At 45.1% G+C, this 16,785-nt stretch overlaps 1 protein-coding gene across 2 annotated transcripts in view; it reads left to right on the top strand.

Annotated features, from left to right (window-relative positions):
* IRAG1 (inositol 1,4,5-triphosphate receptor associated 1) overlaps positions 1–16,785 on the top strand; it is a 177,945-nt gene that overhangs the window by 81,638 nt on the left and 79,522 nt on the right. Inside the window, exons 4-6 of one of the 2 annotated variants that reach the window (XM_089654615.1) lie at positions 1,289–1,365; positions 10,022–10,195; positions 15,594–15,671. In XM_089654615.1, the coding sequence (XP_089510741.1) occupies positions 1,289–1,365; positions 10,022–10,195; positions 15,594–15,671 (329 nt within the window). Of the gene's footprint in view, positions 1–1,288; positions 1,366–10,021; positions 10,196–15,590; positions 15,672–16,785 lie in introns of both variants that reach the window. The other variant, XM_089654614.1, reaches the window with a different exon arrangement.

Here is a 16,785-nt window from a genome sequence, read left to right as displayed (position 1 = left end):
CCACCTTAGATCATCCTTTGTCATCTAGTGTCTCCAGTGCACCCTGTGACCCCAAGTGCACCCACCCCAGAGCATCCTGTGTCATCCAGTGTCTCCAGTGCACCCTGTGACCCTCAAGTGCACCCACCCCAGAGCATCCTGTGTCATCCAGTGTCTCCAGTGCACCCTGTGACCCTCAAGTGCACCCCACCCCAGAGCATCCTGTGTAATCTAGTGTCTCTAGTACATCCTGTGACCCCAAGTGTACCCACCCCAGAGCATCCTTTCTCATCTAGTGTCTCTAGTACATCGTGTGACCCCAAGTGTACCCCAGAGCATCCTGCGTCATCTAGTGTCTCCAGTGCCTCCCAAGACCCCAAGTGCACCCACCCCAGAGCATCCTGTGTCATCCAGTGTCTCCAGTGCACCCTGTGACCCTCAAGTGCACCCCACCCCAGAGCATCCTGTGTAATCTAGTGTCTCTAGTACATCCTGTGACCCCAAGTGTACCCACCCCAGAGCATCTTGTGTCATCTAGTGTCTCCAGTGCCCCCCAAGACCCTCAAGTGCACCCCACCCCAGAGCATCCTTTATCATCTAGTGTCTCCAGTGCACCCTGTGACCCCAAGTGCACCCACCCCAGAGAATCCTGTGTCATCTAGTGTCTCCAGTGCCCCCCAAGACCCTCAAGTGCACCCACCCCAGAGCATCCTGTATCATCTAGTGTCTCCAGTGCACCCTGTGACCCCAAGTGCACCCCAGAGCATCCCCTGTCATCTAGTGATATCAAGCTTGCCCCCGTTGTGCCCTTGTGACCTCAAGTGCACCCCTTCCTGTTTTATTTAGTGACTCCAAGAGTATCCCGTGTCATTTTGTGAGTGCATTGTACCCCTATGTACCCCTGCGTCTCTAAGAGCCCCAGTTCATCCTGTGTCATGTAATGACTCCTAGTACACTCCTGTGCACCTCTGCTACACCTTTGTCTCCATGTAGCCCCCTATACACTTGTGCATCATCTGGACAGACCACTGTCCATGACGGTGTAACCCGCTGTTCTAGTGGGGATCGTAAAATGTTGGATTTACCATTATTTCCAGCACAGACACAGACAGCAATTAAAACCTGACAAGCTCTAAGACTGGCTTTAAATACTATTGAAAAAGAGATAATAAAAATATGAATCTAGCAGCGCATCCAAAACACATCCAAATGCTCCATGCAAGTTCTGCGTTAACATGTCTTCTCCAATAGTGGTTCAGCAGACCAATAGGAAAATGATTCGTCTTGTCCTCACTTTTTTTTCACTCAGACCACACAGTCCCTCCTTCAGATCCAGCCGCCAGTCCCGGTCATCTTCCTCCTCTGGGGGTTCCCTGATCTCTGTTGGTGAGTAGCTTTTGCTTCCTTTCAAGTTTAAAGTGGTTTTCTAATCTTGGATGGTTTTTATTATCCTGAACAAACCCTCGTACAGTTTGTACTTTCCCTTTAAATTACTTTCTGGAATCAGATCTATCCAGGGGCGGACTGACAACCCATTGGGCCCCTGGCATTAGGGGATCATGGGGCCCCTGTGTCCTTGCCCAAACTCAAAAAAGCCTATGAAAAAGGTACCAGGGGCATCTCATGGGCCCCCTACTGACCCCGGGCCCTCGGGCAGTGCCCGAATTTCCAAATGGTCAGTCTCCCCCTGGATCTATCCATTCCCTTTAAAATACCTTAAAGCGGATCTTCACCTTTAAGGTGCCCAGGTAAGCTTCAGTTTTTTTTGCCCTCTTCAGATCAGGGAAATCTTTGATTCTAAATAATAAAACAACAAGAAGGGTGTGCCAGCCTCATGCATTACTATATGCAAGGCTTTTTTCCTCAGAAAATAGGTGCAGGAACTCAACCATGACCCCCCCAATACTCCCCTCCCCCCCACACACACCCTCAGAACTGCATCAAATAGTGGGTGTGGTCAAATTTCAATAACAGCGGGAGGGTCCTAAAGGGGTAATAAATGCCAGGAGTGCAGAGTTTGGGGGGGGGGGTTACACACAAGGTGGAGTTCAGGGGTGCGCTAAGTACATAGTACAGAGTTTAGGGGTGCTCTGCATACAGAGTGCAGAGAAACTAGCTCTGAGGAAGAAGGGATCCCCCTTCAAAACACGTCAGCTTGACCAAGAGTTTATCTCCCTTCCGGATGGAACTCGCATGTGTCGTCTAACCCTGCATTGGTTTTGGATGTTATATGCCTTTTATACTGCTACTCTTGTGAGTATAACTTATCAATAAATACATGAATTGTTTACTGAGGTAATGAGCAAGGTTTGTGCGCTCTTTTCTTCTCTACTACAAAGTGCCGAGTTCAGGGGTGCGCTACACACAGAGTACAGAGTCCAGGGGTGTGCTACACACAGAGTGCCGAGTTCAGGGGTGCGCTACACACAGAGTGCCGAGTTCAGGGGTGCGCTACACACAGAGTGCTGAGTTCAGGGGTGTGCTACACAAAGAGTGCCAAGTTCAGGGGTGTGCTACACACAGAGTGCAGACTTCAGGGGTGTGCTGCACACAGAGTGCAGAGTTCAGGGGTGTGCTACAGAGTGCAGACTTCAGGGGTGCGCTACACACAGAGTGCCAAATTCAGGGGTGTGCTACACACAGAGTGCAGACTTCAGGGGTGTGCTACACACAGAGTGCAGACTTCAGGGGTGTGCTACACACAGAGTGCAGAGTTCAGGGGTGTGCTACACACAGAGTGCAGAGTTCAGGGGTGCGCTACACACAGAGTGCAGAGTTCAGAGGTGTGCTACACACAGAGTGCAGAGTTCAGAGGTGTGCTACACACAGAGTGCAGAGTTCAGGGGTGTGCTACACACAGAGTGCAGAGTTCAGAGGTGTGCTACACACAGAGTGCAGAGTTCAGGGGTGTGCTACACACAGAGTGCAGAGTTCAGAGATGTGCTACACACAGAGTGCACTACACACAGAGTGCAGAGTTCAGAGGTGTGCTACACACAGAGTGCAGAGTTCAGGGGTGTGCTACACACAGAGTGCAGAGTTCAGGGGTGTGCTACACACAGAGTGCAGAGTTCAGGGGTGTGCTACACACAGAGTGCAGAGTTCAGGGGTGCGCTACACACAGAGTGCAGAGTTCAGAGGTGCGCTACACACAGAGTGCAGAGTTCAGAGGTGTGCTACACACAGAGTGCAGAGTTCAGGGGTGTGCTACACACAGAGTGCAGAGTTCAGGGGTGTGCTACACACAGAGTGCAGAGTTCAGGGGTGTGCTACACACAGAGTGCAGAGTTCAGGGGTGTGCTACACACAGAGTGCAGAGTTCAGGGGTGTGCTACACACAGAGTGCAGAGTTCAGGGGTGTGCTACACACAGAGTGCACTACACACAGAGTGCAGAGTTCAGAGGTGTGCTACACACAGAGTGCAGAGTTCAGGGGTGTGCTACACACAGAGTGCAGAGTTCAGGGGTGCGCTACACACAGAGTGCAGAGTTCAGGGGTGTGCTACACACAGAGTGCAGAGTTCAGGGGTGTGCTACACACAGAGTGCAGAGTTCAGGGGTGCGCTACACACAGAGTGCAGAGTTCAGAGGTGTGCTACACACAGAGTGCAGAGTTCAGGGGTGCGCTACACACAGAGTGCAGAGTTCAGGGGTGTGCTACACACAGAGTGCAGAGTTCAGGGGTGTGCTACACACAGAGTGCAGAGTTCAGGGGTGTGCTACACACAGAGTGCAGAGTTCAGGGGTGTGCTACACACAGAGTGCAGAGTTCAGGGGTGTGCTACACACAGAGTGCAGAGTTCAGGGGTGTGCTACACACAGAGTGCAGAGTTCAGGGGTGTGCTACACACAGAGTGCAGAGTTCAGAGATGTGCTACACACAGAGTGCACTACACACAGAGTGCAGAGTTCAGAGGTGTGCTACACACAGAGTGCAGAGTTCAGGGGTGCGCTACACACAGAGTGCAGAGTTCAGGGGTGTGCTACACACAGAGTGCAGAGTTCAGGGGTGTGCTACACACAGAGTGCAGAGTTCAGAGATGTGCTACACACAGAGTGCACTACACACAGAGTGCAGAGTTCAGAGGTGTGCTACACACAGAGTGCAGAGTTCAGGGGTGCGCTACACACAGAGTGCAGAGTTCAGGGGTGTGCTACACACAGAGTGCAGAGTTCAGGGGTGCGCTACACACAGAGTGCAGAGTTCAGAGGTGTGCTACACACAGAGTGCAGAGTTCAGAGGTGTGCTACACACAGAGTGCAGAGTTCAGGGGTGTGCTACACACAGAGTGCAGAGTTCAGAGGTGTGCTACACACAGAGTGCAGAGTTCAGGGGTGTGCTACACACAGAGTGCAGAATTCAGAGATGTGCTACACACAGAGTGCACTACACACAGAGTGCAGAGTTCAGAGGTGTGCTACACACAGAGTGCAGAGTTCAGGGGTGTGCTACACACAGAGTGCTGAGTTCAGGGGTGTGCTACACACAGAGTGCAGAGTTCAGGGGTGTGCTACACACAGAGTGCAGAGTTCAGAGATGTGCTACACACAGAGTGCACTACACACAGAGTGCAGAGTTCAGAGGTGTGCTACACACAGAGTGCAGAGTTCAGGGGTGCGCTACACACAGAGTGCAGAGTTCAGGGGTGTGCTACACACAGAGTGCAGAGTTCAGGGGTGTGCTACACACAGAGTGCAGAGTTCAGAGATGTGCTACACACAGAGTGCACTACACACAGAGTGCAGAGTTCAGAGGTGTGCTACACACAGAGTGCAGAGTTCAGGGGTGCGCTACACACAGAGTGCAGAGTTCAGGGGTGTGCTACACACAGAGTGCAGAGTTCAGGGGTGCGCTACACACAGAGTGCAGAGTTCAGAGGTGTGCTACACACAGAGTGCAGAGTTCAGAGGTGTGCTACACACAGAGTGCAGAGTTCAGGGGTGTGCTACACACAGAGTGCAGAGTTCAGAGGTGTGCTACACACAGAGTGCAGAGTTCAGGGGTGTGCTACACACAGAGTGCAGAATTCAGAGATGTGCTACACACAGAGTGCACTACACACAGAGTGCAGAGTTCAGAGGTGTGCTACACACAGAGTGCAGAGTTCAGGGGTGTGCTACACACAGAGTGCTGAGTTCAGGGGTGTGCTACACACAGAGTGCAGAGTTCAGGGGTGTGCTACACACAGAGTGCAGAGTTCAGAGATGTGCTACACACAGAGTGCACTACACACAGAGTGCAGAGTTCAGAGGTGTGCTACACACAGAGTGCAGAGTTCAGGGGTGTGCTACACACAGAGTGCAGAGTTCAGGGGTGCGCTACACACAGAGTGCAGAGTTCAGGGGTGTGCTACACACAGAGTGCAGAGTTCAGGGGTGTGCTACACACAGAGTGCAGAGTTCAGGGGTGCGCTACACACAGAGTGCAGAGTTCAGAGGTGTGCTACACACAGAGTGCAGAGTTCAGGGGTGCGCTACACACAGAGTGCAGAGTTCAGGGGTGTGCTACACACAGAGTGCAGAGTTCAGGGGTGTGCTACACACAGAGTGCAGAGTTCAGGGGTGTGCTACACACAGAGTGCAGAGTTCAGGGGTGTGCTACACACAGAGTGCAGAGTTCAGAGGTGCGCTACACACAGAGTGCAGAGTTCAGAGGTGTGCTACACACAGAGTGCAGAGTTCAGGGGTGTGCTACACACAGAGTGCAGAGTTCAGGGGTGCGCTACACGCAGAGTGCACTACACACAGAGTGCAGAGTTCAGAGGTGTGCTACACACAGAGTGCAGAGTTCAGAGGTGTGCTACACACAGAGTGCAGAGTTCAGGGGTGTGCTACACACAGAGTGCAGAGTTCAGAGGTGTGCTACACACAGAGTGCAGAGTTCAGAGATGTGCTACACACAGAGTGCACTACACACAGAGTGCAGAGTTCAGAGGTGTGCTACACACAGAGTGCAGAGTTCAGGGGTGCACTACACACAGAATGCAGAGTTCAGGGGTGTGCTACACACAGAGTGCAGAGTTCAGGGGTGTGCTACACACAGAGTGCAGAGTTCAGAGGTGCGCTACACACAGAGTGCAGAGTTCAGAGGTGTGCTACACACAGAGTGCAGAGTTCAGGGGTGTGCTACACACAGAGTGCAGAGTTCAGGGGTGTGCTACACACAGAGTGCAGAGTTCAGGGGTGCGCTACACGCAGAGTGCACTACACACAGAGTGCAGAGTTCAGAGGTGTGCTACACACAGAGTGCAGAGTTCAGGGGTGTGCTACACACAGAGTGCAGAGTTCAGAGGTGTGCTACACACAGAGTGCAGAGTTCAGAGATGTGCTACACACAGAGTGCACTACACACAGAGTGCAGAGTTCAGAGGTGTGCTACACACAGAGTGCAGAGTTCAGAGGTTCGCTACACACAGAGTGCAGAGTTCAGGGGTGCACTACACACAGAATGCAGAGTTCAGGGGTGTGCTACACTCAGAGTGCAGAGTTCAGGGGTGTGCTACACACAGAGTGCAGCCTTCTTCCACAGCTGCTTACCTCTTCATCCCCATCCACATCTCACTTTCACTCCTCTTCAGCTCTGACCTCTGCATGCAACCTCCCCTCCACTGCCTCTTCTCCCTCAGTTTTTCTCCATCGCTGAGCTAATGTGACCTCATCACTGATGGAGAGGGGCAGGGGAGGGTCAAACTAGGATGCTGTGCAGGCAACCAACATCCTCCTTACCAACTGATGATATAATTGGTTGTCAGGATGCCGGCGGCTAGAAGGCTGTAATGGTGCACAATGAAAACCTGTGGCTTTGTGTACCTAACAGGCAGGCTTGTTCCACCCGCTGACTCGTATACAAGTTTTGGGCAATTTTTAGACATTTTGCCAAGTCACCCTTGAAGAAACCTCAAGGAACCCCAGGGTGCCTGGGCACCCTTGTTGAGAATGACTGCCCTAGATACACCACAATCTGGCTGTTTAATGGGAGGACCTGGATGGCACTCACTGGCAGAATCAAGGGCTACACTCTCTTCCTCAGAGCTACCTTGTACAACAGACCCTTGGCTCTGAGGAAAAGGATAGAGCCCTCAAAACATTTTAGATCTTGATTCTGCCATTGAGCGTCGTGTAGATGTTCTTGTGGAACATCCAGGTTCTGGTGTATCCAGGGATTGATGGTTATGCTATGTACAAGTCTATGACTACACAGCTTTTGTGAGTATAATTACACTCTTTTTATAAGTAAATGGCACCTATGGTAATGCATAGGGTGGCCGTGCCCTTCTTGTTGATTTATTATATAGAGTATATTAACAATGGTCTATGACTTTTGCAGTTTTATAGATTGGGAGAGGGGTGATGTTTGAGTGGTATTGAATTAGCACTGTGAGGCTCCGCTCATGGCCCATTTATGTTTTTTGAGCTTTATAGCAAAATAGATCCCTGAGTTCAGCTTCTCTTTCTCTCAGAATTCCCAGCCCTGCCCACCCATTGAAACCAATACAAGGGAGCTCCACTCTTGATTTGCTTTTGGTTTGCATTACAAAGAACACAACAGAAGGATCAAGTCTCTATAACAGGGTTTTTTTTCAGCCAGGGTTCCATGGAACCCTAAGGTTCCTCCAGTGGTTGCTTGGGGTTCTTCGAGCAATAAGTGATTTCTGCCTCTCAGATGAATTCCCACTGATTTGATTTTTTTTAGCTATCTGTAAGGGGGTAAGGATGTGTAAGGAATATTGTTCCCACTGTCCATCACACTAATGTACCATGAGTTGTAGATATAGTCATTTTTAGCAGGGGTTCCCTGAGATTGGAAAAGTATTTCAAGGGTTCCTGTGTGTTGAAAAGGTTGGGGAAGGCTCCTCTAAAACATACAAGAAGCCAACAGATACAATCATCAATTGTATGCCCATAAGTAAGCGCTCCATTTTTGGATAGAAAGACACTTTAAAGGTGTCATCATAATTCCCCGAGCACAGTCTGGGTGGTCAAGACACACGTGCGGCCATCACAATTTGGACAGCAGAGTTGGCATGATTTTTTCCACTTTGATGGTAAATACCCAAAAAAATGCATCTCCCCTGCCAGGACATACCAGAGGCAGCGGAGAAAGTATTTGGCCGCAGAAGCAAAACACTCGACACTGTTTACAAGAACACGTTCCAGTCTCCAAAACATCTCTGAGCTTTAAACGACAGTGATTTGCTTTACATGGAATAGTGAGGAGCGGGACAGGAGCCAAGGTGGAGGAGAGTGGGCCATTAAAGGTGGAGGACATTAGGGAATAACATGAAACGGTTTTAAACAATGTTTGGGCGGATGCAAAACCATCATTGTGTTACACTTTTATGTTGTTTATCTCCTGTTCATTTTACACGGCTGCAGGAAATTATCCATCCTATTCATTAGAAATAAAGACAGTTATCAGCATCAGAGAGGAACTGAAGTCAAACCTCTAAAATTGTTAATAGTGTCAAAGTAGTACCTTTAGGCCCATTTCACATGGGGCTGGCTAACTGCAGTGGGACCCTGAACGCATAAAGCCCCTTTAGACCCATAGGCCATAGATCGCCCTTAGGCCCATGAACAAAGTCTCACGGTGCTAATACAATACCACTATGAATGCAGAGAGCCAACTTAGGCCCCTTGCACACAGGGCTGGCTAACTGAAATGGGTCCCTGAACCATAGAAGCCCCCTTAGGACCCTTGCACATAGGGCTGGCTTACTGCAGTGGGTCCCTGAATGCATAGAAGCCCATAGGTCATAGAACCCCCTTATGCCCATGAATGGAGTCTCACACTGCTAATTCACTACCACTATGAATGTGTTGACCCCCCCCTTAGGCCCCTTGCACACAGGGCTGGCTAACTGAAATGGGTCCCTGAACCATAGAAGCCCCCTTAGGACCCTTGCACATAGGGCTGGCTTACTGCAGTGGGTCCCTGAATGCATAGAGGCCCATAGGTCATAGAACCCCCTTATGCCCATGAATAGAGTCTCACGCTGCTAATTCACTACCACTATGAATGCATTGACCCCCCCCCTTAGGCCCATTACACACAGGGCTGGCTAACGGCAGTGGGTCCCTGAACACATAGAGCCCCCTAAGGCCCCTTGCCACAGTACTGACTAACTTCAGTGGATCCCTGAATGCATAAGGCCCCCCTAGACCCCTTGCACACAGGGCTGGACAACTGCAGTGGGTCCCTGAATGCATAGAGCCCCCTTAGACCCATAGGCCATAGAGCCTCCTTAGGCCCATGAACAAAGTCTCATGGAAATGAAAAATCTTGAAGGTTCCGATTTATCTAGGTCAGAGGTCTCCAAACTTTCTAAACAAAGGGCCAGTTTATTGTCCTTCAGACTTTAGGGGGGCAGACTGTGGCCAGCGGGATTGGAAATTTTCCTGGTATCAGAAAACATCACCACATTTGGAATTATACCATCATTGGTATCATTGGGAAGAATAGCACCCCATTGTTGGCATCAGTAGGAGAAATGGTGCCCCATTGTTGATGTCAGTTGGCAGATCAGTGTCTCATATCAGTGGTAGGAATAGTACCCCAAGGGTCGGATAAAGGCAAGCAAAGGGCTGCATCCAGCCCCCAGGCCACAGTTTGGAGACCACTGACCTAGGTTATGATATAGCTGTTGGTAGTTAGTCACATTCAGTTGCACTTTTTCTGTTTAACCACTCATCCAAGTGGCTTCCTAAGGTAAAAGGTGTGAAAAAAAGACTTTTCTTCTTATCATACCTGTCCTAGATATCATAGCACCATGGTGATTGGGTTATGGAAATTAGAACAGGGTGTTTTCCTAAACCCTCACACCCCCCTGGCATGTGGCAATCAACATCTGCCTTCACACATTAGATGACAACCTAGTGATTGGGTTTAGGTAAGGATCTTGTTCATGTGGTTACAAAATATGTTCCCGAGGATCATTTGAGCTGAGGAAGCCACCATACTACTAGAGCCACAAGGTCAGAGGAGCCACAACAACTAGCAAGCTTGTGTCATTGGTTTCAGCTTATTAAAGCTCTTTTTCAGACAACAATGGCCACGTGATTGACCTACTACACGACAGTTTACCCGATATCAGGATAACAGAGGAAGACAAAAAAAAGAACTTGGAGCTACTGGAGGAGGCAAAGAAAGTCAGCGAGAAATTCTTGACACGGCGGGGGAGGCGATCGCGATGCAGCCTCTCCGACTCTCCTACAGGTATTTGTTATCAGGCTTACTTAAAGCAGAACTCTACTTATGCTGTTTAAAACGCCCTGCAATATTACTGTTACCCAGCTCTGGTTTGCCTCCTGGCACTGGTCCATAGTTGGTGAGGGATTTGTAGAGGCAGAAGCAGCCAATCAAGAAAACTCTCTGCTATGGTTCAGTACCAACAATCCGTGCCTGGAGGGGGCCCGTAGGTGGAAAACAAGTATTCCACTGAGAGTTCTGTGGTCTTAGGTTAGACCAGTGTTTCTCAATTCCAGTCCTCATGGACCCCCAACAGGTCATGTTTTCAGGATTTCCATTATTTTGCACAGGTGATTTGATCAGTTTCACTGCCTTAGTAATTACCACAGCTGTTTCATCTGAGGGAAATCCTGAAAACATGACCTGTTGGGGGTCCATGAGGACTGGAGTTGAGAAACATTGGGTTAGACAGAACAGGATGTACTTTCTAGAACAGACCTGTGCATTTTATGGCCCCTGGGCCACCTCCAGCCCTTTGTCTGTCCCTACCTGGCCTGCATTAGGTCAATTGGAAATTAGACGTTAAATGTTAATAAATGTACCCAAGAACCATATAAACTTCATGTGCCGCTCCAAACAATTGTCAAGAAAGACTGAAAGCCTGTCCCGGCTCTGTATACATACATAGAAGAGAGGATGGAACTCCGCACCCTGAAAGAACAGCCAAGAAGTAACGAAGGGTGAAGAAAGTGGTTTCAGCCTGACCCCTCCTACGCCCCCAACGTGTTTTGCCCTATGACCCCCTATGGATCCCTATGACTAAGCCCTGGGGGTGGGGTCAAACTTTTGAAGGCATGACTTGGGAGGAGTTGGGATGACATGTAATAGTTTATCATACTAATGATTATAATGCTCTTCCTTGGTGAATTAACTTATAGTGTTACTAAACCCAGGACCCTGCATTCACTATATCCGATCTCCCCGAACCCCGCATTCACTATATCTGGTCTCCCCGGACCCTGCATTCACTATATCCGGTCTCCCCGGACCCCGCATTCACTATATCCGGTCTCCCCGGACCCCGCATTCACTATATCTGGTCTCCCCAGACCCCGCATTCACTATATCTGGTCTCCCCGGACCCCGCATTCACTATATCCGGTCTCCCCGGACCCCGCATTCACTATATCCGGTCTCCCCGGACCCCGCATTCACTATATGCGCTCTCCCAGGACCCCGCATTCACTATATGCGCTCTCCCCGGACCCTGCATTCACTATATCCGCTCTCCCAGGACCCCGCATTCACTATATCCGCTCTCCCCGGACCCCGCATTCACTATATCCGCTCTCCCCGGATCCCGCATTCACTATATCCGCTCTCCCCGGACCCCGCATTCACTATATCCGCTCTCCCCGGATCCCGCATTCACTATATCCGCTCTCCCCAGACCCCGCATTCACTATATCCACTCTCCGCAGACCCCGCATTCACTATATCCGGTCTTTCCGGACCCCGCATTCACTATATCCGCTCTCCCCGGACCCCGCATTCACTATATCCGCTCTCCCCGGACCCCGCATTCACTATATCCGCTCTCCCCGGACCCCACATTCACTATATCCGGTCTCCCTGGACCCCGCATTCACTATATCCGGTCTCCCCGGACTCTACATTCACTATATCCGCTCTCCCCGGACCCTGCATTCACTATATCCACTCTCCCCGGACCCTGCATTCACTATATCCACTCTCTCCCCGGACCCCGCATTCACTATATTCGCTCTCCCCGGACCTTGCATTCACTATATCCGCTCTCCCCGGACCCTGCATTCACTATATCCGCTCTCCCACAGTACACGGAACATGGAAATGCAATTATTTTAGTAAATATAAACTGCTTAATACCTTTTCTCATCAGCAGTATATAGCAGTCTGACTTCTATCAGTGTCCAGCAGAGCACTAGTTAATCTTATAGGAGTTTTCATTCTCCCCTATGAGGCTGCAGGACCCCTGACCTCTGTTTGGACAGTGCTGATTGGCCCTGTACTGATCACATGCACTCTCCCAAAGGAAAAAAACCTCTCTGGCAATACACACCAAACTGAGCATGTGCAGCTTGCCCCCAAGGCTCTGTTCTATCAGCAGATGAATTGGGGACAGAAGAAAAGGGAAGGATCAGAGAAGACAGGATCAAACATCCTTATTACACAATGCGGAGGATTAACCCCTTAGGTTCCACAGTGAGTATAACAAGCACGCTTTACTGCATCTACAGACTGATTGTACTGTTGTGGGTTTAGTAACACTTTAAAGAACAATCAAAGCCTCAATTATTTTACTTGTTGTACAGTCAGGCTGCATACAAGCCAAGAATATGACATTTTTAAAATCCTTTTTCCAAAGTGCGTGTGCTTCATACTGTAAAAGCTGGCCTTTGTTGACAGCATACTGGAGAGCCAGATCGCTGGAGAGCCGGACCACTGGAGAGCCGGACCACTGGAGAGCCGGACCACTGGAGAGCCGGACCACTGGATATCCAGTCCTCTAACACTCCATCTGTACAGTGCTACAATCAGCAACCCTCAGGCTACCCGAGCAGCATTGTTAATTAAATCACTGTGCAGGCGGATTGCCAAACTGTTGGATATCCAGACCAATGTGAAAGCAGCGGTTTGACTCTCCAGCGTAGACATGTGCAGTTTGTTTCGTTCGAAATTCAGAAAAATTTCCCATTATTTGGAAACAAATTCAAATTCGAAAACAAATTTTAAAACCAATTTGAATTTGAAAACAAGAAAAGAATAAAATAGAACAGAAAATAAAGAAATAGAAAATATAATAGAATAGAAAATAAAAGAATAGAAAAGATTAGAAGAAAAAAGAACAGAATAGAAAATCAAAGAATAGAACAGAATACAGTAGAAAATAATAGAGTAAAACAGAACAAAATAGAATAGAAAATAAAGGAATAGAAAAGAATCAAGTCCATTAGAATAGAATAGAAAATCAAAGAATAGAATAGAAAAAAATGACAAAAGATTAGAATAGAAAATCAAGAGTAGACTAGAAAAGAATCAATTAGAATAAAATAGAAAAGATTAGAATAGAAAATCAAAGAATAAAATAGAAAATATTAGAATAGAAAATCAAAGAATAAAATAGAAAAGATTAGAATAGAAAATCAAAGAATAGAATAGAAAAGATTAGAATAGAAAATCAAAGTATAGAATAGAAAAGATTAGAATAGAAAATCAAAGAATAGAATAGAAAAGATTAGAATAAAAAAATCAAAGCATAGAATAGTTTAGAACAGAAAATCAAAGAATAGAAAAGAATATAAATCAATTAGAATAGAATAGAAGAGATTAGAATAGAAAAATCAACATATAGAATAGAAAACAAAAGATTAGAATAGAAAATCAAAGAAGAGAATAGAAAAGAATAGAAAATCAAAGAATAGAAAAGATTAGAATAGAAAAGATTAGAATAGAAAATCAAAGAATAGAATAGTTTAGAATAGAAAAAAAATAGAATAGAAAGTAATAGAATCAATTAGAATAGAATAGAAAAGATTATAATAGAAAATCAACGAATAGAATAGAAAAGAAAACAAAAGATTAGAATAGAAAATCAAAGAATAGAATAGAAAAGATTAGAAAAAAAAAATCAAAGCATAGTATAGTTTAGAATAGAAAATCAAAGAATAGAAAAGAATATAATCAATTAGAATAGAATAGAAGAGATTAGAATAGAAAAATCAACAAATAGAATAGAAAACAAAAGATTAGAATAGAAAATCAAAGAAGAGAATAGAAAATAATAGAGTAAAAAAGAACAAAATAGAATATAAAATAAAGGAATAAAAAAAGAATCAAATCCATTAGAATAGAATAGAAAATCAAAGAATAGAAAAGATTAGAATAGAAAGAATTTAGAATAGAAAATCAAAGAATAGAATAGAAAAGATTAGAATAAAAAATCAAAGCATAGAATAGTTTAGAATAGAAAATCAAAGAATAGAAAAGAATATAATCAATTAGAGTAGAATAGAAGAGATTAGAATAGAAAAATCAACAAATAGAATAGAAAACAAAAGATTAGAATAGAAAATCAAAGAAGAGAATAGAAAAGAATAGAGTAAAAAAGAACAAAATAGAATATAAAATAAAGGAATAAAAAAAGAATCAAATCCATTAGAATAGAATAGAAAATCAAAGAATAGAAAAGATTAGAATAGAAAGAATTTAGAATAGAAAATCAAAGAATAGAATAGAAAAGATTAGAATAAAAAATCAAAGCATAGAATAGTTTAGAATAGAAAATCAAAGAATAGAAAAGAATATAATCAATTAGAGTAGAATAGAAGAGATTAGAATAGAAAAATCAACAAATAGAATAGAAAACAAAAGATTAGAATAGAAAATCAAAGAAGAGAATAGAAAAGAATAGAAAATCAAACAATAGAAAAGATTAGAATAGAAAATCAAAGAATTGAAAAGAATAGAAAAGATTAGAATAGAAAAGATTAGAATAGAAAATCAAAGAATAGAAAAGATTATAATAGAAAATCAAAGAATAGAATAGTTTAGAATAGAAAAAAAATAGAATAGAAAGTAATAGAATCAATTAGAATAAAATAGAAAAGAAAACAAAAGATTAGAATAGAAAATCAAAGAAGAGAATAGAAAACAATATTAAGTAAAACAGAGCAAAATAGAACAGAAAATAAGGGAATAAAATAGAATCAACTAGAATAGAACAGAATAGAATAGAAAAGATTAGAATCAAATAGAAAATCAAATAATAGAAGAGAAAAGAATACAAATGATCAGAATAGAGAATCGAAGAATAGAATAGAATAGTATAGAAAAACAATAGAATAGAATAGAATTAGAAAAGAATACAACTGCCTTCTGAAATTTGAATTTTGAATAGAATGAATTTGAATAAAATACATTAGAATAGAATACAAAATAATAGAAAAGAATAGAATAGATTAGAAAAGACCAAAATACATTACAAAAAGTTGTGAGTTACACTATGGGGATGTGAGTAGTGATCAACAAAGGCACTGTGAAAATTTCCAATAGGGCCGTACAACTCTTCATATAGCCCCGCATACCACCAACAACACACATGGATTGTGGATTGTAACGTCGGAATTATTATCGAATCCTATAGAATTGTTTTCAGTCTCCATTTGAAATATCGGATTCGGTTGAATTAGAAAAAAAAGAAACAAATTCTTAAAAACGAATTAAACAAATGTAACTGACCAAACAAAATGAAATGAGTCAAATAATGAATCGAATCGAAAGGAAACAAATGTCTACATTTTGTATGTCTACTCCGCCGTTGGAGCTGCAGATCTGCTTTATTGTAACAAATGTTTTCTTTTATATTTTTTGTTTCTTTTAGCAGTTTCTTCTCCATCCCTGAGCCCCAAAGTGTCACCCGTCTCATCGCGGAGCAACTCTTTCACCTTCCCTCCGGCTCCAGGTACGTCTGGCTGCATGGAGTCTGCGCTGCCGTCGTGAGACGTCTCAGTCATTGGTGTATGGGGTCACTTCCCGTTTGGCCGCCGTTTATAAACGGCCGGACGGTGGCAGTCCGGGGGTGGGTTGCCGTTCCTAAAAGACACCCGCATTTTCAAGCTGTGCGCGCTCCCTGGGAGCGCACAGCACCGCAATCCGGTGCCCGTTGTGTCCTCCGGACACAGTGGAACACCGATCGTCATACGGGAATTCTGTGCGAGGTCCCGATCATGTGATCACTGATTGGCCAATCAGTGATCACATGCAGAGTAGTAAGCAAGATGTCACTTCTGACATCATTGCTTACTATGTGTGAAATCTGTCAATGATCACAGAGATCACATGGTACAGGGCTATTCACAACAGCCTCGTACCATGTGACAAGCTGTGACCAATCACAGCTCACACAGCATTTCTCAATGGCTGCAAGAATGCAGCCAGAGAGATGGAGAAATTATTGCTTTTACAGCCTTTATGGGTGTAAAAGCAATCAGTGTAAAAAAAAAATCTTCAACGCCCCCACAAGTAGTACAGTGTCACCATGGTGACACTGTACTGCTAGGGTGACAGTATGTAGAAAAAAAAACATAAATAATAATATAAAAAAATTAAATAAAAATGTAAAATTTTTTTTTAAAAATTATAATTTTTGGTTATAAACTAATTTGGGTTATTTTTTTTACTAAAAAGATAACAGAATAGATTTTGGCCAAGATTTACGAAGAAATATTATTTATTTGCAAGATTTTATAAGAAAAACACTTTTTTTAAAAATGTTTGGACTTTTTCATTTATATAGCAAAATAAATAAAAATCCCAGCGGTGAATAAATACCACCAAAATAAAGTTTTATCTGCCTCTAAAAAATTCATATGGGTACAGTGTTGCATGACCGCGCAATTGTCATTCAAAATGTGATAGCGCTGAAAGCTGAAAATTGGCCTGGACAGGAAGGGGGTGAAAGTGTCCGGACTGGAAGGGGGTGAAAGTGTCCGGACTGGAAGGGGGAGAAAGTGTCCGGACAGGAAGGGGGGGAAAGTGTCCGGAGTGGAAGGGGGGGAAAGTGTCCGGAGTGGAAG

This window comes from Staurois parvus, unplaced genomic scaffold, assembly GCF_062004578.1.
Source record: "Staurois parvus isolate SC_StPar_1 unplaced genomic scaffold, SC_StPar_1.0 ptg000781l, whole genome shotgun sequence".
Taxonomy (NCBI): domain Eukaryota; kingdom Metazoa; phylum Chordata; class Amphibia; order Anura; family Ranidae; genus Staurois; species Staurois parvus.
This window is presented reverse-complemented; position numbering and strand designations above follow the sequence as displayed.